Below are 21,176 nucleotides of genomic sequence, written 5' to 3'. Positions count from 1 at the left end.
AGGAGAGTTTGATGAAGAAAGGGTGGCGGTGTTGATCGCAGGAGAGAGAGAGAGAGAGAGAGAGAGAGAGAGAGAGAGAGAGAGAGATTTGGTGTCGATTTAGACTGGCAGATTTGGTGTCGATATATAACTAGTGATGTATGTGAATAATGTGATGGATCGATCATTTCAATATAGGTGAATATACATGATTTGTGTGGATGTTATGTATGCAGGGGAATGCTTGCTTTGATCGAATTGGTGTTCAGACTGTATACATTTTGACCATCTAGATTCGAATAGATGTGACAAACTATTTCCTAACTGTAACGGTGACACTTGATCGATAATAGAAATTGGTCTCTTCGAGGACGGGGATGAGGAGGTATAGTCAAGCCAAAAATAATACAATAATGTACGGAAAATTCATTACGAAGACTTTCAGTTTTATACCTATATGTGGTTACTGACCTAATATAATCAAAATCATAATTGCAGAGTGAATTTAATTAGGGGTTTCTAGCAACAAAGACTTGCAACTTGAAGCTAGATCGCTATGTTTGTGTCGGGTTGAGACTTTCAGAGGAGCTTGAAAAATGCATAGTTAGGATTTTACTATATATGTACAGTATTTTCATTTGACGTAACTACGTAAGAGCATACGGAAATCATGCATACTCCCAATAAGTTAGATATATGCGGGGCAAATACTATGACCTTTCATATATGTATAGACAAATTAGAAATTCCGTGTGAATCTTATATTGTCCGGATTAAAGAGAGATATGACCTAGTAGTTACCCGTGCATTGACGCTGTTGTTTTAATAATTTGGAACTAATACTAATCTAATTCAAGTCCATTCTAGAATACTAGGAAGAACAGGAAGGCCGCCCACCCATAATGATCATGTTGTTAATTTCCACATAAATAATTAGTAAATACGAATCTCCTTTTACTTTTGGTCGATTAAACAAAAATTATATCATTTTTGTTGCCAATTAACGCGGAAACAGAAACCTCCTGCTAACCATGAATGCCCACAAAATACCCTGCCTTCTTGATCGAGAAACTCAATCAAATTCCAGGTCTTTTTTGTGGTCTCATATAGAGTTCAATTGTTCGTTTACATCTTTTTGAATTATTAAGTTCTTTGTCATAAAAAAAAATTGTTCAAACTGTTTAGTCACTAATGACTCAGTATTACAGGTGAACACCCTCAGTAGTTTGACAAAACAGGAAACCGACCGAGATTTATTCATTTATCAGATAAAAATAAAGATGGTATGCGCATTATACAAAACAAACTTCACTAACAAAATTGAAGGCAGGTTTAATATGGCTACAACAATTCTCGAACATTCAAGATCGATGCAGGAATGATAGCTTTGGCATTTTGATAGAAGAGGGGTTTATAATGTAAAGAGTGGGTATCATGTGTATAATATATTAATGTTAAGAAAGCCAGGGGTCAAGCTTCTGCTTCAGGGGTGGTACCAGTGGGGTTGAGAAAAGGCAGTGGCAGATGGTGTGGGGAGCTAGAGTGCCCCTAAGTATAGCATATTGATGAGCTCATTTGGTGCTTCTGTTAATACTTAATAGTATGTAGTCTGAGGAGCCTCCTAACATTATATAGGATAATAGGATGTGTTCTACCAAGATACGTGTGGTCTTGCGCTTACATAGCACGGCTTTTGGTCTTTCATCCCTCTCGTTGCATTCTATTTCTATTTCTAATAATAATTGTGTCACCTAGGTTCTACTAGGTGTACTGCCTTAAAAAAATGATGCAGGAAAGAATGATTAGGAGAAAATGGCAATATAAATGTTTAACAGCTTGCTCCATAGATAAACTAAGCAATGCGCACATCAGTACATGGATATCGATAATTTAAATCAACAAAAAAGCTATACATTATCTTTTTTTCCTTCTTCCATCTCAATAGATAAAGATATTACCTGAAAAATTATACATGTTGTAGTACATAGCACGAAAACAAGTAATTTGAATTAAAGGTTGTCGCCTAATAAACTTAGTGGGGAAGTTTATGTTAATCTGATAATCATCACGTGACACCTTGTAGAAGTCCTTGTTCGATGGTGTTTTACGAAAAATTAAAGTTTGTCACATAAACATTAATTAACCAACATGTAACGTAGTAACCGTGGCTAATTTTCACCTAAACATTAAGCGGCAACCCATTACACTAGTTGCGTGCAATTGATTTTGAATGAGCTTATGGAATTGACATGAGGTTAATCTGCATGAGCAATCGCATAATTCATTTATCTTCTGCGAGGAAGTTAAAATTACCGACCATTAATGTTCAAAACATATGCCTACTTTCTGCGACGAATCGATTGTGGCGGATGGGATCATGTGCGACAATTGAAATTTCCTTGCAGTACAATACAAAATTATTCAATGTTGTAATATAATCAATACAAATTAATTAAAAACACACAGTATGAATTTAGCAAGAAAAACCTCCGCCTACAACACGCGGCCAACACTAGCTCAACAGTGCGGCTTTATTTCTCATAGACTTTGAGCCTGAGAACAATGCAGGAGAGATCACATTTAACTAGAAGCACAATATATAAGATGGGACTTTTCCGGATGTTAGCTACTACTTGACACTAGGGTTCAGTGATGCATAAGCAAGCAACTCCTCATTGCTTTCAACTATGGCCATCTCCTCTTCTGAGAAAGTCAAGTGCGCTTCGATACCGTAGCCATCTTTCGTATCCATCAATACAACTATATTTTTCAGGAAACTACCGATACTTACCCATGATGGTTTTCCCCATCCGAAGTTGGTTTCATAGGACGGAAACCAGCACCAACTGGAGCAAGTATAGTTTCCCGTGACCCCCTTCGCCCCCAAGTTCCCAGGGTCTTTGACTGTTTGATAAGCCTGCTCTGCAGAAACTCCATTAGGGTAGATTACTTTATAGTCCTCAATGCATTTCCGGAATGTAGAGACCATGCTTTGAAGATCTACTTCATTTTCTAGTGTTACCGATCTAATATACCAACAAAAATTCCCGATTAAGTTTTCTGTGAATGCATGCCCCGACCTTTTTCGCATGTTCACCATTTGATACCAGAAGGAGGGCCTTATTGATCCGGTGTTAGATCTCGACGCTTCCAGAGCACATTTCCAGATGAGTGCTGAGACTGCTTCAGCGCGCGTAGGAGTTGGCACGGAAGCACTAGCCGCTTTGGACTTGAGAGCAGCAATACTTGATGCATCAAACACGAACCTTTTTGTGGTGCAAGTCCCATCAACAAATTCTAGAACAGGTTTTGCTGCGTTTAAGAATTCTTGTGGTGGGTAAAGTGAAGCTGTAGCACCAAACTTTGCAAGATGCATTGGATGATCAGTTGTACTACAGGAGCCGGTGGCAACTGCAGCCCAGCTTTCTATGAATGTGCTCAAGGTATAAGCATATGCAACCTTATGTGAAAGGTTTATTGCAATTGCCATTCCACCACATTTAAAGAAGTTCACCTGGACCAGTAGAAGATAACCTGTACGTTCTTGTGTGGATTCTACAGCAGCTGGAAACAAACATTTTAGCATCTCAGCATCCGGATTTTCCAAAATGTCCGATATCGGACAATTTACTCTGGCTTCAATGAATGCAGCCCCATGATCCTCGCAATAGATTGAATCATTATATTGGAATTTCCCTGCCAAGGGATAGAAGTGAGTGAGGGTTTCAGCTAGTGATGCTTTTAGAATGCTGGATTTTTCTGAAACCGATGACTGGCTATTGGTGTCGACATCACGATAGAAAAGAAGTAGAGGGATATAGAATTCAGGAGTACACTGATCAAGAATTGAGAGGTCTAGACATTTTAGGTGGGGAGGAGTTGGAGAGGATGGTGTAATTGTTTCTTAGTAAATGACTTCAACCTTCGTATCTGTAATCATATTGCTACTTCACTCTTGAATTTCATATGATATGATCTCGTTGCATGCAAGTGAAAGCCCTATATATACATGCATGGACCGCGGTGCCTTGTATTCCATTCCATTCCATTGCAATTACTGGTTGCTATCGAGCTAGTTATACATCTTGTATTTAAGACTAAGTAACGTCTTGACAAATTGACATCACCCCAGACAACACGTACAACATAGATGATAGGTTGGTGAAGTTTGCCTACATTATGGCTACATTGCTAGCACATTATCCACATCTCCATTCTTACATGAATGTACTTGTGCAGACTACGTAACCTCGTTTCGGCCTTGTGTTCTAACGACGATGCCAATTGCATTGACTGTTTATGTTGAAAACATTGTGATGCATTATGATCACTAATGCAAACAGTTATTCTGAATATTATGATCACTAATTTACGTTGAAAAGAATGTGATGCATGTTATAATTAAACATCATGACTATCAATTGAAACTGGGCGGAAGAGCCGCCGGAAAGGTAGGTGTAGCCTTGAAACACAATTAGTCAATATTAGTGGAGGACCGGAGGTGAACGCCTTTAACATTAATCAGACAAACTGCGCAGCAAATACAGACTAAAAATGACTCAAGTCCAAAGCAATATAGTCGCATCAGCCTCTTGCAGTTGAGTAGTCTTTATATTCTTCATACAGAAATACATAACTCAATTCCTGATAGGCTTACATAGGATCGTCAATCAATTAAGATTCTGATTCATTGAGACACATCAGGCCATCAGAAGTTCCATTGGATTTGTTTCTTCAACCAATCAAGGCCTTTCATATATTTATGTTTTTGGGCTGGACTGGCCTTGATGTCCCTTCTTCTGGCCTTTTGAGACCAAGTATATATCTAGTATAGTCTCTATAGGGTGTTTAAGAATTCAGATTTACTACTAAATCAAGTATTCAAGTATATATATTTCCTTTTGAAATTGTGAAAAAAATCGTTGTAAACATAAATTGAACATTTAGATGTACAAGATGATATTCTGAAGCAAAGGATGATTGGAAAATAGCCTAAACTTGATATTAAATTTCTCCATCCCAGAGTTCTTCCGGAGACTTGTAAGGGCCTTGTTCTGCTATGAACTCAAATGCAGCAAACCCTCTTTTCTGCGGGATTTGATCGATCATTTCCAGCTCCTCAGGACTGAGCTCCCAGTCAAATATCTCCACATTTTCTTTAATCCTCTCCTTATTGAAGCTCTTGACCACAACAGTCACCCCTTGCTCATAAAGCCACCTCAGACAAACCTGGGCAAGAGTTTTTCCTTTTGCTTCTGCAATCTGTTTGAGGACCTCACATTCCATAACGGCGTTTGATCCCCAAGGTGTTCCATGTCCGCCCAATGGAGAGTAGGCTGTGATAACTATACCCTTTGTCTTACACAATTCTCTCAACTTCTGCTGCTGCCATATGGGATTCATCTCAACCTTAACAAAATAATTAGCAGATTAATTGATTGATTAACTAATTAGAACACAATTAGCTATACATGCATATGTGGATGCGGTACTGGTCATGGTTCAGTACTAAATTGAAAAACATGAGCATGGGAAGTCGAGCCTTAATTAGCTGCAGTTTGTGGCGGTTCAGGACTCATAGTATATGATAGAGTAATTATTGTCTAAATCAATCATATTATGTCATAGTATAATTAATAGGGCTGTAAACGGTTCTAAAACAGCCAAAAATAGGTGGAACCGTAAACCGAATCGTGTTATTTAAACGGTTCGGTTCTTGTATTTTTTAGAATAGGAACCGAACGGTTCAGTCCTAACGGTTCCATGACGGTTCCGGTTCCAAAACGGTTCAAAAAAAATTGTCTTAAATTCAAGAATGATGTTAGTTTGAGCATATCATACTAGTGACAATAAATGAAGGAAGATTGATAATTCGAGACAAGATAATTTCAAATCAGGGCATAGTCTCTGTCATCCACCAAATGGAGTATGACTAGTACTTTAGTTTAAAGCAATTTCTCCCTTTTGCAAACGGTTCTGGTCCCAAAACGGTTCCAAACGGTTCCTATACATTTTAGATTTTAGAACCGAACCGAACTATTTTAAAAACGGTTCGGTTCTACTGTATAACTTTATTTTTTTTCTAGGAACCAAACCGAACTGCTATTAAACGGTTCGATTCCAACGGTTCTTTCAGAAACCAGAACCGATTAACAGCCCTAATAATTAATATGCACACGGTGAAAAATAATAAAATTTTATTTACATATAAGAAACAATCACAATAAAAATGAATCAATAACATTAAGAATGTACATAATTAATTACTAATATTTAATTAATAATTACTGATATATAGCGACTATATATAATAATTTCTCGTGTAAGAGAACTTGAAACTTCATTCATAACAACTAAAGTGAGAGTAAAATCACTAAAATGTAGCGCATGTAAAAAATCAATTATTATATACTAGATATATACTTTATTGATTTTAGAAAAATAGAAATTCATCTAACATTACATTTATCGATTACGAAAAGAAATTTATTGGAATTGAGCAAAAATTTCATCAAAATTAATTTCAAATAGAAGAAAAGAAAAGAAATAAAATAGTAAAATACGAAGTAAATAGAAAATACTCAAAATAGACCACAACAGGGTTTGATTTTGTAAAAAATTGAACTTGTGTGGACTTGAAAACAATAAATCAAGCCTGCAAACATCTAACTGATGTAAGCTATCCTATTTTTATAGTCAAAATCTTGGGCGGACCGCGGACGAGTCCCCCAAACTTCAACTTGGTTTCGCGCGTGCTTAACTAATGAATTAGTTGCAAGATACTTATGTGACAGTAATGCTGTTTCAGTTCGGTCAACTATAATATCATCTCAAATCTATTTCATTGAAAATGATGGGTTAATTCCTCATATGGTACCTAAAGTATGTCTACTTGGACCATTTAATACCTGATGTAAGAAAACGGACAATTTGGTACATGAAGTTCTCATTTGTAAGTCATTTTGGTACCTTTATCAATTTTGATCATATTTTTAGGGTTATTTTCGTCATTCTAGCCCTAAACTCATTAAATTCACATTTTTCCTTCATTTCTTCCTAGAATTGCCTCTATTTGGAGATAATTAAATTGATATATCTACTCCACTTAACATCTACTTCGCATACATCGAAAATAATTTTTTTCTTAATATACTTATTGTATCCTAATTATTTTTTGCAAAGGAAATAAATTGCATTTATGCAATTGTAAAATTTTATCAAAATATATTTTTAAAATTAGTTATAATTAAAATTATTTTAGATTGATAGCTACATTATGAAAAATTATATACGTAAATCATCACATATACTAAGTGGATGAGTTATCAAATTTTTAGTGATAATTTAGAGGCAATTTGAAGGTATTATGAAAAAACGAATAAAGTATAGATAGAATGACAAAAATAACCCTGAAAATATGGTCAAAATTGACATAAGTACCAAAATGGCCTAAATTTGATAACTTTAGGTACCAAATTGTCCGTTTTCATACATTAGGTACCAAATTGTCCAAATAGCCAAACATCAGGTATTATATGAGGAATTTAGCCGAAGATGAATTATAGAATTTGTTTAACGTTCAAGTTTAGGTTACAGAAAACCCTAGAATGCTCTCCTCTCTCTCACGAGTGAAAGCTTCTCCCTAGCACCATTACCCTCATGGAGGCGGTTGTATTGTGTCAACACAGAGGAAGACTCCTCCTCCTCCCCTATCTTGGCTAAATTTTGGAGATTCTCTCAAGTTACCACGGCGAGATCTCTTGAACCCGCACTTTTGTCTTCGATCCTCCGTCGGTGGCGTTGGTGTTTAAGGCAAGGTTGATTTGGTGATGGCTAACTGGATCTTGGATTGGGTAGGCCTTCGAAGTGAAGGTGGTTTTAAGGTTCATCAGTCTCTGATAGGTTGTGATGGTGTCGTCTCCGATTCAGGATTCAACATGCTCGTGACGGTGCTAAATGGTGGTGGTGGTGTGATGGGTAGATTTGAAGGCTGGTTCCATGTCGAGGGTTGGGATGTGGGTCTCGGTGATTCGCTTTCCATCGGCAGGACTTGGCGTAAGCATGGTGACTTATTGGCTGGTGATGCTTGGGTCGAAGATCTCGCTAGAGGCGATGGTTTGCTGATGGCCGACGATGAAAGGGGTTGGATTCTTGCTCGACAACTGTGTGATAGGGTTTCTTTGGGATTGCTCTATTGGGCCTTGTTTTGGGCATTCAAATCCTTTTGGGTTTCGAGGCTCTTCGGTGGGATTGATCCAGCAAAAGTGGTGGAGCTTATGTCTCCACCAGCTACAATGACTTGAATGTTTTGGGTACAGTGTTATGGATCTTGGTTGTTTTTTTTTATTGTTTGGTTTTAATTTTTCTAGTACGGTATGACCTTGATACTTCATGATTTATAAGGTAAGTGTACTTTAGATCTGTGGGTCTAGTTGTTCACACTAGATTTGAGAATCTTAGGGAATACATCTATTTGTTGGCCTTTAGGTGGGTTTTTTTTTTGTATTGCTTGCTGAGCCTAAATATAATTTGACTAATGATTTAAAAATAAAAAACCTAATGAATTAGTTACGGATCAAAGTAATAACCTGGTTAACGGCAGGAGGGGTTTTCGCAGTAGCAAGCAAAGTTTCGATCTTTTTGCATGAGAAATTGGAGACTCCAATGGATTTGGTGAGCCCTTGCTTCTGACACTCTTCCATGGCTTCCCACACGCCCTTAAAGTCTAAAGGAAGAAGGTGCTCCTTGTTAACAGGAAAGTCGTAGCTTCTTGTCTTCAAACTCAGAGGCCAATGAATCAGATAAAGGTCAAGGTACTCCAATCTCAGATTTCTGCATGAAGGAAAACAAATACATGTCAAGATATATAGCCTTGCTACCTAATTAGTGACGATATATATATAGTTGTATCTAAACTAAAAATTAAAAAGTGGTACAGATGTATATATACTTGAGGCTGTTCTGAATGGCAGGGAGGACAAGGTGAGGGTGTGCATCACAGGGCCAAAGCTTGGAAGTAACAAAAAGTTCATCCCGGGATTTAATGAGGCCGAGAGAAATAGTTTCGCCGATGGCTTCACCGAGAACTTGCTCAGTCTGGTACAACGCTGCCGTATCAAAATGTCTGTAACCTACCTTGATTGCACTGAGAATGGCTTCTTTCTCTCTACTCAGATCAGAGCAGACGGGAATAGGATATGTAGCAGTTCCTAGACCTAGCACCGGAATACCATAACTATTTGGGGAGGCTAGAAGTGACAACTCCGGAATGCTTGTTCTTTCCATTGATGATATGATCCTATCCACAATCCAGAGCCGGCTAGTTAATTAGGACCAAACATGTGACAAAGTTACATGGTCCACAGAAGGTGACCGATGAAGAATTTCTCACAGTGAAGCCAATGAAAAACTAGCATGCGGGACAAGATGAGTGATCTGGGATCACTATCTATATCTCAATTATTCTTGTAGGCCTTGGTGTCCCTTCTTCTGGCCCTGTTGAGCCCAAGTATACTAGACCTTGTCTCTACGTACTTTCTAGAGGGTGCATACGAATTCAGAAGTGTAAATATAATAGTTTCTTGAAATTGTGAAAGAAATCGTTGCAACATCAAATGTTTCTCATTTTACATATGACATTCGTAACAGTGACAAAATTAACCAGGGCAAATGAGGATTGAAGAATAGCCTAAACTCAATTTTAAATTTCTCCGTCCCAGAATTCTTCTTGAGACTTATACGGACCTTGTTCGGCTATGAGCTCAAATCCGGTACACCCTCTTTTCTGCGGGATTTGATCGATCATTTCCAGCTCCTCAGGACTGAGCTCCCAGTCAAATATCTCCACATTTTCTTTAATCCTCTCCTTATTGAAGCTCTTGACCGCAACAGTCACCCCTTGCTCATAAAGCCACCTCAGACAAACCTGAGCAAGAGTTTTTCCTTTTGCTTCTGCAATCTGTTTGAGGACCTCACATTCCATAACGGCGTTTGATCCCCAAGGTGTTCCATGTCCGCCCAATGGAGAGTAGGCTGTGATAACTATACCCTTTGTCTTACAAAATTCTCTCACCTTCTGCTGCCGCCATATGGGATTCATCTCAACCTAACAAAATTAATACGAGGTTAATTATTGAGTGTTAAGTTAATTAGAAACCCAATTAGCCAAGCATGCATATGTAGATGCACTGGGCATGGTCCAGTACTAAATTGAGAAACATAAGCATGACAAAATCCATCTTGAGCTGCCGTTTACGTAGTCTAGGAGGACTTGAAAAATTTTTTCATGACTAAAGTGATAAGAAAATGTAGTGCATGATATGACAAAACATTTAACTATAAAAACATAGAAATTCATCTAACATTAAACTTATCGATTACGGAAAGATTTTTTTTGGAATTGAGCAAAGAACTTCATCAAAATTAATGTCAGAATAGAAGATTTCTTCTTGTATTGATTAGCAAAAACAAATGAAATGAAATGAAATACAAATGATGTAGAAGAAATGAAGTAAAATACGAAGTAAATGAAAAATAGACCATAATAAGGGTTAATTTGCATTTGTAGAGGATGGAGAACTTGGGTGGGTTTGACTAAACAATAAAGTGAATACACCAAGCCTGCAAAACTAAATCATGTCAATATGAATACATATAAGCTATCTTTAGTTATTTATGGTCCAAATCTTGGGCGGACGAGTCCCCCCCCAACCTTCAACTTCCGTGCCTGCTTAACTAATGAATTGAAAGGTAATAACCTGGTTAACTGCAGGTGGGATTTTCGCAGTAGCAAGCAAAGTTTCGATCTTTTTGCATGAGAAGTTGGAGACTCCAATGGATCTGGTGAGCCCTTGCTTCTGACACTCTTCCATGGCTTCCCACACGCCCTTAAAGTCTAAAGGAAGAAGGTGCTCTTTGTTAACAGGATAGTTGTAGCTTCTCGTCTTCAAACTCACAGGCCAATGAATCAGATAAAAGTCAAGGTACTCCAATCTCAGATTTCTGCATGAAGGAAAACAAATACATGTCAAGATATATAGCCTTGCTACCTAATTAGTGACGATATATATATAGTTGTATTTAAACTAAAAATTAAAAAGTGGTACAGATGTATATATACTTGAGGCTGTTCTGAATGGCAGGGAGGACAAGGTGAGGGTGTGCATCACAGGGCCAAAGCTTGGAAGTAACAAAAAGTTCATCCCGGGATTTAATGAGGCCAAGAGAAATAGCTTCACCGACGGCTTCACCAAGAACTTGCTCAGTCTGGTATGCCGCTGCCGTATCAAAATGCCTGTAACCTACCTTGATTGCACTGAGAATGGCTTCTTTTTCTCTACTCAGATCAGAGTAGACAGGTGGAGGATATGTAGCAGTTCCTAGACCTAGCACCGGAATACTATAACAACTTGGAGAGGCGAGAAGTGGCAACTCCGGAATGCTTGTTCTTTCCATCAATGATATGATCCTATCCACAATCCAGAGCTGGCTAGTTAATTAGGACCAACCTTTACATGTATTACAAAGTTACGTGGTCTTTTTTTTCTTTCTTTGGTTAAAAAGTTACATGGTCCACAGAAGGTGACTGATGAAGAATTTCTCACAAGTGAAGCCGAAGAAAAACTAGCGTGCGGGACACGATGAGTGATCTATCTCTATCTCAATTATTCTTGTAGGCCTCGGCGTCCCTTCTTCTGGCCCTTTTGAGCCCAAGTAAACTAGACCCCGTCTCTACGTACGTTCTAGAGGGTGTATACGAATTCAGATGTGTAAATATAATATTTTCTTGAGATTGTGAAAGAAATCTTTGCAACATAAATTTAAATCTGACATTCGCAACTGTGACAAAATTAACCATGGCGAATGAGGATTGAAAAATAGCCTAAACTCAATGTTAAATTTCTCCATCCCAGAATTCTTCTGGAGACTTGTAAGGGCCTTGTTCTGCTATGAACTCAAATGCAGCAAACCTCTTTTCTGCGGGATTTGATCGATCATTTCCAGCTCCTCAGGACTGAGCTCCCAGTCAAATATCTCCACATTTTCTTTAATCCTCTCCTTATTGAAGCTCTTGACCACAACAGTCACCCCTTGCTCATAAAGCCACCTCAGACAAACCTGGGCAAGAGTTTTTCCTTTTGCTTCTGCAATCTGTTTGAGGACCTCACATTCCATAACGGCGTTTGATCCCCAAGGTGTTCCATGTCCGCCCAATGGAGAGTAGGCTGTGATAACTATACCCTTTGTCTTACACAATTCTCTCAACTTCTGCTGCTGCCATATGGGATTCATCTGAACCTTAACAAAAAAATTACCAGATTAATTGATTGATTAACTAATTAGAACACAATTCGCTACGCATGCATATGTGGATGCGCTACTGGGCATGGTCCAGTACTAAATTGAAAAACTTGAGCATGGGAAGTCAAGCCTTAGCTGCAGTTTGTTGTGTTTGAGGACTAATAGGCAGAGTTTGGTCCTGAGATTTGGATAGATTATAGGTTTAAATTCTCAAATAATTTGAAAAATGTGTTTAATGAATCAGTTTATTTTTTAAGTTCACAAACTTTAATGCAACTTTTAGGTAAATTATGAAATCTACAAAATGAAGCTTTTAAAAACAGCTGCTGATTTTAATTTGCAGACGCATATTTAAAAAAATTCACCTCGGAGACAAACTGATCCATAATCTAGGAGAACTTGAAACTTTTTTCATAAATTACGTTAGAGTAAAATGTAAAGCATGTAAAAAAACTATAATATACTAGATATATACTTTAGTGATTTTAGAAATACAGAAATTCATCTAACATCACATTTATCGGATTACAGAAAGATATGTATTGAAATTAAGCAAAAGCTATTTCAAAATTAATGTCAAAATAGAAGAGAAAAAAAAAAGTATATAGAAAATATACCATAACATGGTTTGCATTTGTAAAGATTGAACTTGGGTCATGAGCTTGAAAACTATAAACCAAGCCTGCAAAACTACAATATGCATACATATAAGCTATCTTTACTTTTTAATACTCAAACTCATGGGCAGACGAGTCCCTCAAACTTCAACGTAGTTTTGTGCCTGCTTAACTATTGAATTAATTACGGATCAAAGTAATAACCTGGTTAATTACGGGAGGGATTTTCGCAGTAGCAAGCAAAGTTTCGATCTTTTTGCATGAGAAATTGGAGACTCCAACAAATTTGGTGAGCCCTTGCTTCTGACACTCTTCCATGGCTTCCCACACGCCCTTAAAGTCTAACGGAAGAAGGTGCTCCTTGTTAACATATAAGTCGTAGCTTCTTGACTTCAAACTCACAGGCCAATGAATCAAATAAAGGTCAAGGTACTCCAATCTCAGATTTCTGCCATGAAGGAAAACAAAAACATGTCAAGATATATAGCTAGCCTTGCTAGCTAATTGGTAACAATATATATATATATAGAGCTCCTCAACTCCGGACATACAGACCGTCCAAATTCGTCCGTTTCGACGCCGGCGACGCGTGACAACGGTGCGGATGGTGTCGGTCATGCTCCCCCCTCCATGCGCTCCTCTCTGAGTCAATCGGAGCTCTAACGCCGGCCTACAACGGTGAGAATTTGGAAATTTACTCACAGTGCACATAAAATTTCAAAAACCTATGTAGGCCGGCGGTGGAGCTTCGGCCGGCACAGAGAGAAGCGCCAAGGGAGCGGAGCACGGCCGGCACCATCCACACCGTCGTCCCGTGTCGCCGGCGCCAAAATAGATGAATCCGGACGTCCGGAGTTGATAATTTCCGTATAGTTGTATTTATATTTTAAATTTTTTAAAAAATGGTACACATGTATATATATACTTGAGGGTGTTATGAATGGCAGGGAGGACACGGTCGGGGTGTGCATCACAGAGCCAAAGCTTGGAAGTAACAAAAAGTTCATCCCGGGAATTAATGAGCCCAAGAGAAATAGCTTTGCCGACGGCTTCACCGAGAACTTGCTCAGTCTGGTACGCCGGTGCCGTATCAAAATGCCTGTAACCTACCTTGATTGCACTGAGAATGGCTTCATTTTCTCTACTCAGATCAGAACATACGGGAATAGGATATGTAGAAGTCGCAACTCTGGAATGCTTGTTCTTTCCATTGATGATATGATCCTATCCCCAATCCAGAGCTGGCTAGTTAATTAGGACCAACCTTTACATATGTAACAAACTTATATTGTCCACAGAAGGTGATGGATGAAGAATTTCGCACAGTGAAGCCAAATAAAAACTAGAGTGCGGGACAAGATGAGCTATCTCAATTATACTTGTAGCCACACATCGATTTAGTCACACTACTCGCGTACAGATCGAAGTCATCGAACTCAAATACAGCAATACAAATAAAAAAGTCTCAGACGATGGGCTATGGCCTGATCATTTTTACTGAAGGCCCAAATCATGAACACACCTAGATAAGCCCAAACCTTGTCCGTGTTGGGTTTTAATGTGTTCTCTTGGGCTATGTTATCAAAAGGATAGACCTAACGAGACTGGTTGTGTTTCAGACTCAGTCATAACACAAACTGAGCTGAATTATAACTGGTAGCTCAAGGAGCAGTTGGCTAAGCTAAAACGAGCAGACTAACGACTAGACCCCATGATCCTCCATGTTACATATATACGTTTCTACGTACATATATTTAGTGACTTTATCTATCAATGTGTATAAAACTATAAATACACATAGCAGAGTAACAGAGAGCACAGTGCAGAATGGGCCACTCCTCTCCGCACCGGATTGCGTTGCACAGAACTAGTGCTTGTGCTTCAACCTTCCACCTTGAATACCATTGAGAAAGTGGTCTAATTTTTTTCCATAAAAATGGAGGCAAAGCCTCGGGAGAGATCTTTGATTCGGTAGTGTGTGCTTTTTGGATGCTAGGGGGAAAAAGGAAGAAGGACTTGTTTTCTACCTGATTCGATCGATGCATGTAAGATGGCATGGGTGAAATTTTAGTGCAATGGAAAGTTCCATCCACTCGCTACATGTTGGAAAACCATAGAAAAGGTTTTGTCTCCATTTGTGTGAAAAAGATGCCATGCCATCGTGTTTAAAGATAAAATGTATGTGGTGCCTTTCTTTTATTTCTCTGTCTCAAAGAAAGAAAGAAAAGGGTTTACCCTAACTTGGTGAAATCTAAACAAATGAGTGGTAATATGATATTTGTCATTGGCTACGAGAGCGACATGAGTCAAATTCATAGATATCGGTTTTTCTTTATACATCTCTTCGCTACGTGTTAAATGAAAACCAACTTTCGTATATAACTCACTTTCATTCAGTGTGAAATCTAAACTAACGAAATATAATTATTACTAATTCGTTTTTATAGGCGATTACATGAGTCTAATTGATAAATTCCGGCTGCTCTTTTTATATATACGTGTGTGTACATATATAGCATTTATTGGCTGTGGAGGTCTGCACCACTGTTTTGATACGGATTTTTAATTTTATACTATTTTCCGATCGAATGTCCTCATATTTATTGTCTAGTATATATATAATATTGTGTAGATCATCTATGCAAATTTCAGCCAATTTAGTGATCGTTAAGGCTCTTAAAATTGCGTTTTTCTGTTAAAAACATAAACGGTTCATGTTTGACAGAATTTAGTCCGTCCATTTGTTTTTCAATTTTGAGGACCTTAACGATCACCAAATTGGCTGAAATTTTTCAGAGATGATCTACACAATATTATCTAGATAGACGGTAAAGATAAGGAAATTCGATCGAAAAATGATTAAAAAATGGAAATCTGCACTAAAACCATTGGTGCATACCTCTTTATTTGAAAAAAATTATATATATAGATCTCGCATAACTTAACTTAGATCGATATTTTTGAACCATTTCGATTATGTAAAGAGTAATTTATTTTATTTTTCTTGAAAGTTTTGTGACATAATCTCAACACTCCAATAGCAAATTCAAATGGTGTGCATGTAGTAGACATGAGGTAAGCATGACACCTTTTCACCCAAGTTAAAGAACGGTAATTCACTTACTTTACCATTGAAAAGGGGATTAAAAGGCAAAGTGTAATAAGGCGTTACACGCAAAGAGCCGGGGGGGGGGGTAATTTATAAAAGCAGAGCAGAGGCGAGCCCATCCCACCAAGTTAGAAAGGACTAATTAACCCACTAGACAAAAAAGGAAGCCAACATTAAAAGGTAGGAAAGAAAATAACACTAACCTAAGCAAGCAAAGCTGAGACTAAGTCCAAGTGCACGTGGTCCTAACATTGCGAACCCAGAAGGAACCAAAGCTCCCCACAACCCAAAACAAACCATCCATAGCACAACAAAAACCAAAAGAAAAGGGAAGCTACGTATAAGCTGAAATTGAGTACCCTTTTGTGTGCACCCTCGTTTTTGTCTTGCTCTGAATCGTCCAACGAAAACCAGTAACTAATTAAGCCTCACCAGTCACTCACCACCATTAGTTTCTTTCATTTCTTCCTTCAATGGGTTTGTTTGTTTGTTTATGGTGGAGATCTAATGCATTTGAAATACTATCGTTGGCAATTCATGCTACTTATTGGTATAGGCTAGATGTAACTAGCTGTTAGAGTTAGAACCTTGCAGCAAACTATCTACTCTCTCTCTCTCTCTCTCTCTCTCTCTCTCTCGTTCTCCAGAAGGGGAAGGGAATGGGAGGGGGGAGTTTGAGTGTGAATTGTGTTAAATAGGTTGAGAGGGACGAGAGCCTAAGAGGAACAAGTGCAACAGTGGCACTGAAAAACATGGTGACCTTTTTATGAGGCATTTATAAGGATTACAAATGCTCAGAAAACGACCTTCCATCTTTTTCACTCTCACACACTTGCAGTACTACTGCGAAGCTCTTTCTTTCTCTCTTACTCTATTTAAATTTTATTTGGTCTCATCTGTGTGCATGTAGGTCAGCAACCCATGAAAGCTGCTTCCTTTCTCTATCAAAATTCATAATGGTCCCGAAAATATTATCTACTCAGAACGATCAGTTAACTAATTAACACAACAAAACTCCCCCATTCGGTTAACCTTTGTGCGTAGAATAATTTTCCTAATTCTTCATTCCCCATTGTTACTTAAGAACAGAACCTACTTAGAGATAGTGAAAGTGTAATTAAGAACAGTGACATTAGCTGATATAGCCTCTCGAGCTCATAGGGCTGAAATTAGGGTACAACTAATTATTTGGGATGTAAATATATGTAGCGATAGAGCCACATAGCTATACTACATTTTCAAATTGCTTGACCTAGCTACATGATCTCAACTATATATATGATTCCCTCTATATTTGAAAGGACCCATGAGCATTTACAAGCTACGTTCCTTTATTTTCGATCGTCCTTGGCCTACCTACATAAACTAACTCGACATATATCTATAGATAATTGAATGTGAGATAAATTAAGGCTTGGTTTTCCATGTTGAAGATACATATGCGAAGGAAATTAACCCTGTAGACTTCACCTGCCGTCTTGTTTATGTGAAATTAGGCAAATATTGAATACATGAGGACCCAATTATAAACAGTTGAACCATTTCCCCCCCAACCATGGTCAGAAAATAAAGACCACCTTCCCCTACCCTGCTACAGCAGTAATAATTAACTGACAAAAAGTAGAGGAAAAAAGATAATGGGATCTGCTTAAATACGCCTTACTGCATGTGAAAACAAAAACAAAAAAACAAACAAATTGAATGCCCCCTTTAATCAACACCTAGTGCATGTTGTTGTGGTCGTCGTCGTAATGATCATCACCATCCTCGATCATTGTTCTCCTTCTCCTTCTCCGGTTGTGGCGGAGGACATGTAGCTCATGCCCAGCGACGTCGTCGTCGTCTCGTCGGAGGGTCCCACTCCGGCGTGGAAGTGTTGCTTGCAAGAGGGACAAGTGATTTGCATAATGGCGGAGGAGATTTTCTTGCTGGATTGGTCTTTAAGCAGCTGAGCCTTCTGAAGCTCCGCCTGCGCTTGTTGCCTGATTCTCTTTGCGTTTTCGAACTCCACCTCCGCCATCTCTATTTGCCGCTTGGCTTCCCGTCTCGCTTCTTCGGCGTAGGCCTTCTCCGACATGGCCAACTTCAACTCCTCCGAGGCGAAGTCTTTCAGCCTCGTTACCTCCCAACTCGCTCTACCACCAATAATACCAATGTTCGCGTTCAACATTTCCCTCGAAGAGCTTCGAGGCGATTCGTTCTTCTGATCACCACCACCACCCCGTGATGAGCCGCCGATGGAAAGTTTCAAATGCGTTCCGCAGTTTTCTTGTTCGTTTCGAGGGGAGGTTTGTGCGTCTGACGATGGAAGGAGTTTAAGTTCCAACATATGCTCTTGTTCTTGATCTTGTGGCTGTTGCTGTTGATGATGGTGATGGTGATGGTGATTAGAAGTGGAACGGTTACCCTCCCGCCGCTCGTGGGAGCTTATAAAGACGACGGAATGCTCATTCGGCTTCGGCATTACTGGTAATCCGGGCATCGGCAGAGATGCATTGTTGTTATTAATACTGAAATGGCCGTCGCTGGAGGGGCTCGTGCTCGATGCTGTCCGTGATGAACAGGCCGCCGCCGGCTGAAGTGCCTGCAATTCTGGCCGGATAACATGTCGCACGCTACAAGTGTCTTGGTGCTCAATGAAACTCTCCACCCTGTGGAACCAAACGACAAACAATTAGAATGATAAAACCGACTACTACAATGATCATCCTTAAAAATAAAACACGGCATATCTTAGTATCATTTGAATACTAATTAATTTAAAGAACTTAGCTTCTTCATGCAGGATTACCAACAAGCAAATCTATATATAAAATGAGAGGGGATCTCAAGTACGGATTATAGGATGATACACCTAATTAAATATAATATTAATTGGGTTTAACTATTTATGAAGGTTTTGACAAGGAATTTTGAATTTTAGCCTAACTAAGGAAACTATTCTTGGGAATAGCATAGTAGTGCTTCTGCAAAGTTTTTGAGCTTCCATTGGGTAACCCAGATCACATACAGAACCACACCATGAAAATGAGGTCACCTTCTGCATATTGCTGCTATTTTCAAGGAGGAAACCCCAACCAACAAGCTACTACAGTAGTTTATGGGGGGTTTCAAGATTTGTTCTTATTCGCACACCTGCTTTTTATGGGGGGGTTAGGGTTTCAATGAAGGAGAAGACACTATAGCCATTTCAAGCAAAACTATACTCATACAGTATGGAAGTACTGCCTTTTTGTAAATAACTGAAAAATACAAACTAACCTGAGCAACTTAATTATTATGTATCTTTTGACGTTTTGGGTACGAAATTAATAGAATTAATCAGTAATGAATGAGAAAAATTTTGATTCTGGAAAACCTGGAAAACACACGGCCACAGTCGCAGGAATGTCCTCTGGTTCCACAGGTCTTGAGATGCGCCTTGTAATCGGATTGTACGGCGTAGCCTTTGGAGCACTTGTCGCACACCCATTGCTTGTGGTTGCTGTGCTTTCGCCGGAAGTGTTTCTTGATTCCGACTAGATCGCCGAGGGCGTGACAAGGGTCGTGGTGGAGGCAGCTCGGTTCCGGGCAGACAAACACTCTCTTCTTCACCTGATCCTGTATTTCCCGCTTCAGCAGCTTCCAGGGAACCTTGTGTCTTCTTCTGTGCATCTGAAGATTCTGGTCCCTCTGGAAGCCCTGGTTGCAGATCTCGCACACGTAACGGTCTGATTCAAGTAATGTCTTGGGGGATAAGGACACCACTTCTGCATCCGGATCTGAAATTCCATTGATCAGTTGGTGATGCATGTGTGATTGAATTGATCAAATAGTGATCGGTAAAGGGTATATACGTACCTGGGGTGCCGGCGGGTCGGCGTTTTCTTTTGTTTGCGGTGGGCGGCGGTGGTGCAGCTCCATTATCTACGGGATTGAAGGCATGGTGGTGGTGATCGGAGGAAGAAGAGGGAGGAGGTGGTGCAGCAGAGGCAGTAGTGTTGGTGTGGTTGTTGTTGGCCAACATAGGGTGAAATGAGTTTGGTGTGAGAGTCCACTATATGAAACCAAACCAAACCAAAGAGATGAGAAGCAAATCAATCCCTACACTTGTACATGTAACAGTTGGAATCAGATAGTGGGTGGGTTTCAGCTTTAGAGAGAGAGAGAGAGAGAGAGAGAGAGAGGGGTAGGAAGAACAAGAACAAGAACAAGAGGAGGAGGAGATAATGGAGGGGTTTGGAGAGGGGGAAAGCTCTTGCTTTCTGCAATCAACTTTCTTAAAGGTTTAAGAAGCTTTTGAGGGGAGGGGGAGGGCTTTTGAGCTAGCTAAAGCTTTTTCCTTTTCTCTCATGGATAGATGGAGCTTTTTCTTTCTATGTAGGATTGTTTTTTCATTGACCACCATTGGGCAGGTAAGGTTGTGGCCAGTCTTGTTCAGAAAGCTCCTTTCATTTTTTTCCCCTTACACAAAGAAAATGGCTATATGAGAGAGAGAGAGAGAGAGAGAGAGAGAGAGAGAGAGAGAGGGTGTATGTGTGGGTGGTGTGAGATAGAGGAAGGAGAAGGAGGAGGAGGCAAAAAAAAAAGAAGGGGAAAAAAAAAAAGGAAAGAGACACATAATACTATGGGAGAAGGCCCACAGGGAGAGGCAGAATTAGACAGAAACAAAAAAACATCCTTCCCATAAGAAAACAAACAGTCATTATTCGTCACACTAGTAACTTACTTATTTGCATGAATAAATGCAATGCTGGCCAGACCACCTCCTCTTGCACGTGATCACATATTCTTCCTCACATGACCTGCCCACCCTCTCTACCTGCTGTAAATTCTCATTACTTAAAACTTAAAAGGGTCAGAACAGTAACAAGTAAAAATAACTTACTTACGGGAGTTGTTTATGTACTTCTGAAATGTAATTTTGTTTTACTGGTATATTTTGAGAAGAGATTCAAGCTAACGATGCGTCTACTACCGCAAGTGGCCTTATTAGTTCTTCAATTTGATTCACAATGCTGTTAAAATGGTCGTGCACTATGCTGTTGCAATACATATTGGAGCATTTTACACCTGCCGATGAATTAAGTTTTGGTCAATGAAACATTTAGATTACCCTCACCTTGTAGTTAAAAACAGCTAATGATGCATATATTAGTAAACTTTTTATCTCCAAGCCTTGATTGATTTGG

The 21,176-nt window shown here is 39.1% G+C and overlaps 2 protein-coding genes and 2 pseudogenes across 4 annotated transcripts; all 4 read right to left on the bottom strand.

The window, feature by feature from the left end:
* Nucleotides 1-2,608: 2,608 nt before the first annotated feature.
* Nucleotides 2,609-3,919, bottom strand: LOC126792516 (BAHD acyltransferase BIA1-like; annotated as a pseudogene).
* A 938-nt stretch (nt 3,920-4,857) lies between these two features.
* On the bottom strand, nt 4,858-11,615 carry LOC126789834 (non-functional NADPH-dependent codeinone reductase 2-like). Of its 3 annotated transcripts, none has more exons than XM_050515892.1 (3): nt 11,099-11,615; nt 8,568-8,811; nt 4,858-5,388 (listed from the first exon to the last, which is right to left on the bottom strand). In XM_050515892.1, the coding sequence occupies exons 1-3, from the start codon at nt 11,431-11,433 to the stop codon at nt 4,984-4,986; spliced, it is 984 nt and encodes a 327-aa protein (XP_050371849.1). In that variant the 5' UTR covers nt 11,434-11,615; the 3' UTR covers nt 4,858-4,983. The 3 variants fall into 3 exon arrangements, with proteins under 3 accessions (XP_050371849.1, XP_050371848.1, XP_050371847.1); XM_050515891.1 differs by lacking the exon at nt 11,099-11,615 and adding an exon at nt 8,930-9,668; XM_050515890.1 differs by lacking the exons at nt 4,858-5,388; nt 8,568-8,811 and adding exons at nt 9,264-10,084; nt 10,737-10,980 and having other exon boundaries at nt 11,099-11,603.
* Nucleotides 11,616-11,872: 257 nt separating this feature from the next.
* On the bottom strand, nt 11,873-14,619 carry LOC126792514 (non-functional NADPH-dependent codeinone reductase 2-like; annotated as a pseudogene).
* A 2,978-nt stretch (nt 14,620-17,597) lies between these two features.
* On the bottom strand, nt 17,598-20,158 carry LOC126789833 (zinc finger protein SHOOT GRAVITROPISM 5-like). The gene is made up of 3 exons (XM_050515889.1): nt 19,846-20,158; nt 19,364-19,766; nt 17,598-18,656 (listed from the first exon to the last, which is right to left on the bottom strand). Exons 1-3 carry the CDS (start codon nt 20,009-20,011, stop codon nt 17,777-17,779), a joined length of 1,449 nt encoding a protein of 482 aa, XP_050371846.1. The 5' UTR covers nt 20,012-20,158; the 3' UTR covers nt 17,598-17,776.
* Nucleotides 20,159-21,176: the final 1,018 nt, after the last annotated feature.

The sequence above is a fragment of the Argentina anserina genome, chromosome 4, assembly GCF_933775445.1.
Source record: "Argentina anserina chromosome 4, drPotAnse1.1, whole genome shotgun sequence".
NCBI classification, from domain to species: Eukaryota; Viridiplantae; Streptophyta; class Magnoliopsida; order Rosales; family Rosaceae; genus Argentina; species Argentina anserina.
This window is presented reverse-complemented; position numbering and strand designations above follow the sequence as displayed.

What these genes read in the sequence shown, in the direction of transcription:
- LOC126789833 (XM_050515889.1), bottom strand. Translation starts at nt 20,011, where the DNA reads ATGTTGGCCAACAACAACCACACCAACACTACTGCCTCTGCTGCACCA. An exon ending in CCGACCCGCCGGCACCCCAG is followed by an intron (nt 19,767 to 19,845) that starts GTACGTATATAC and finishes ATGGAATTTCAG; the next exon opens with ATCCGGATGCAGAAGTGGTG. An exon ending in TGTGGCCGTGTGTTTTCCAG is followed by an intron (nt 18,657 to 19,363) that starts GTTTTCCAGAAT and finishes TTGGTTCCACAG; the next exon opens with GGTGGAGAGTTTCATTGAGC.
- LOC126789834 (XM_050515892.1), bottom strand. Translation starts at nt 11,433, where the DNA reads ATGGAAAGAACAAGCATTCCGGAGTTGCCACTTCTCGCCTCTCCAAGT. An exon ending in GCCATTCAGAACAGCCTCAA is followed by an intron (nt 8,812 to 11,098) that starts GTATATATACAT and finishes TCCTTCATGCAG; the next exon opens with AAATCTGAGATTGGAGTACC. An exon ending in CCCCTCCTGCCGTTAACCAG is followed by an intron (nt 5,389 to 8,567) that starts GTTATTACTTTG and finishes TATTTTGTTAAG; the next exon opens with GTTGAGATGAATCCCATATG.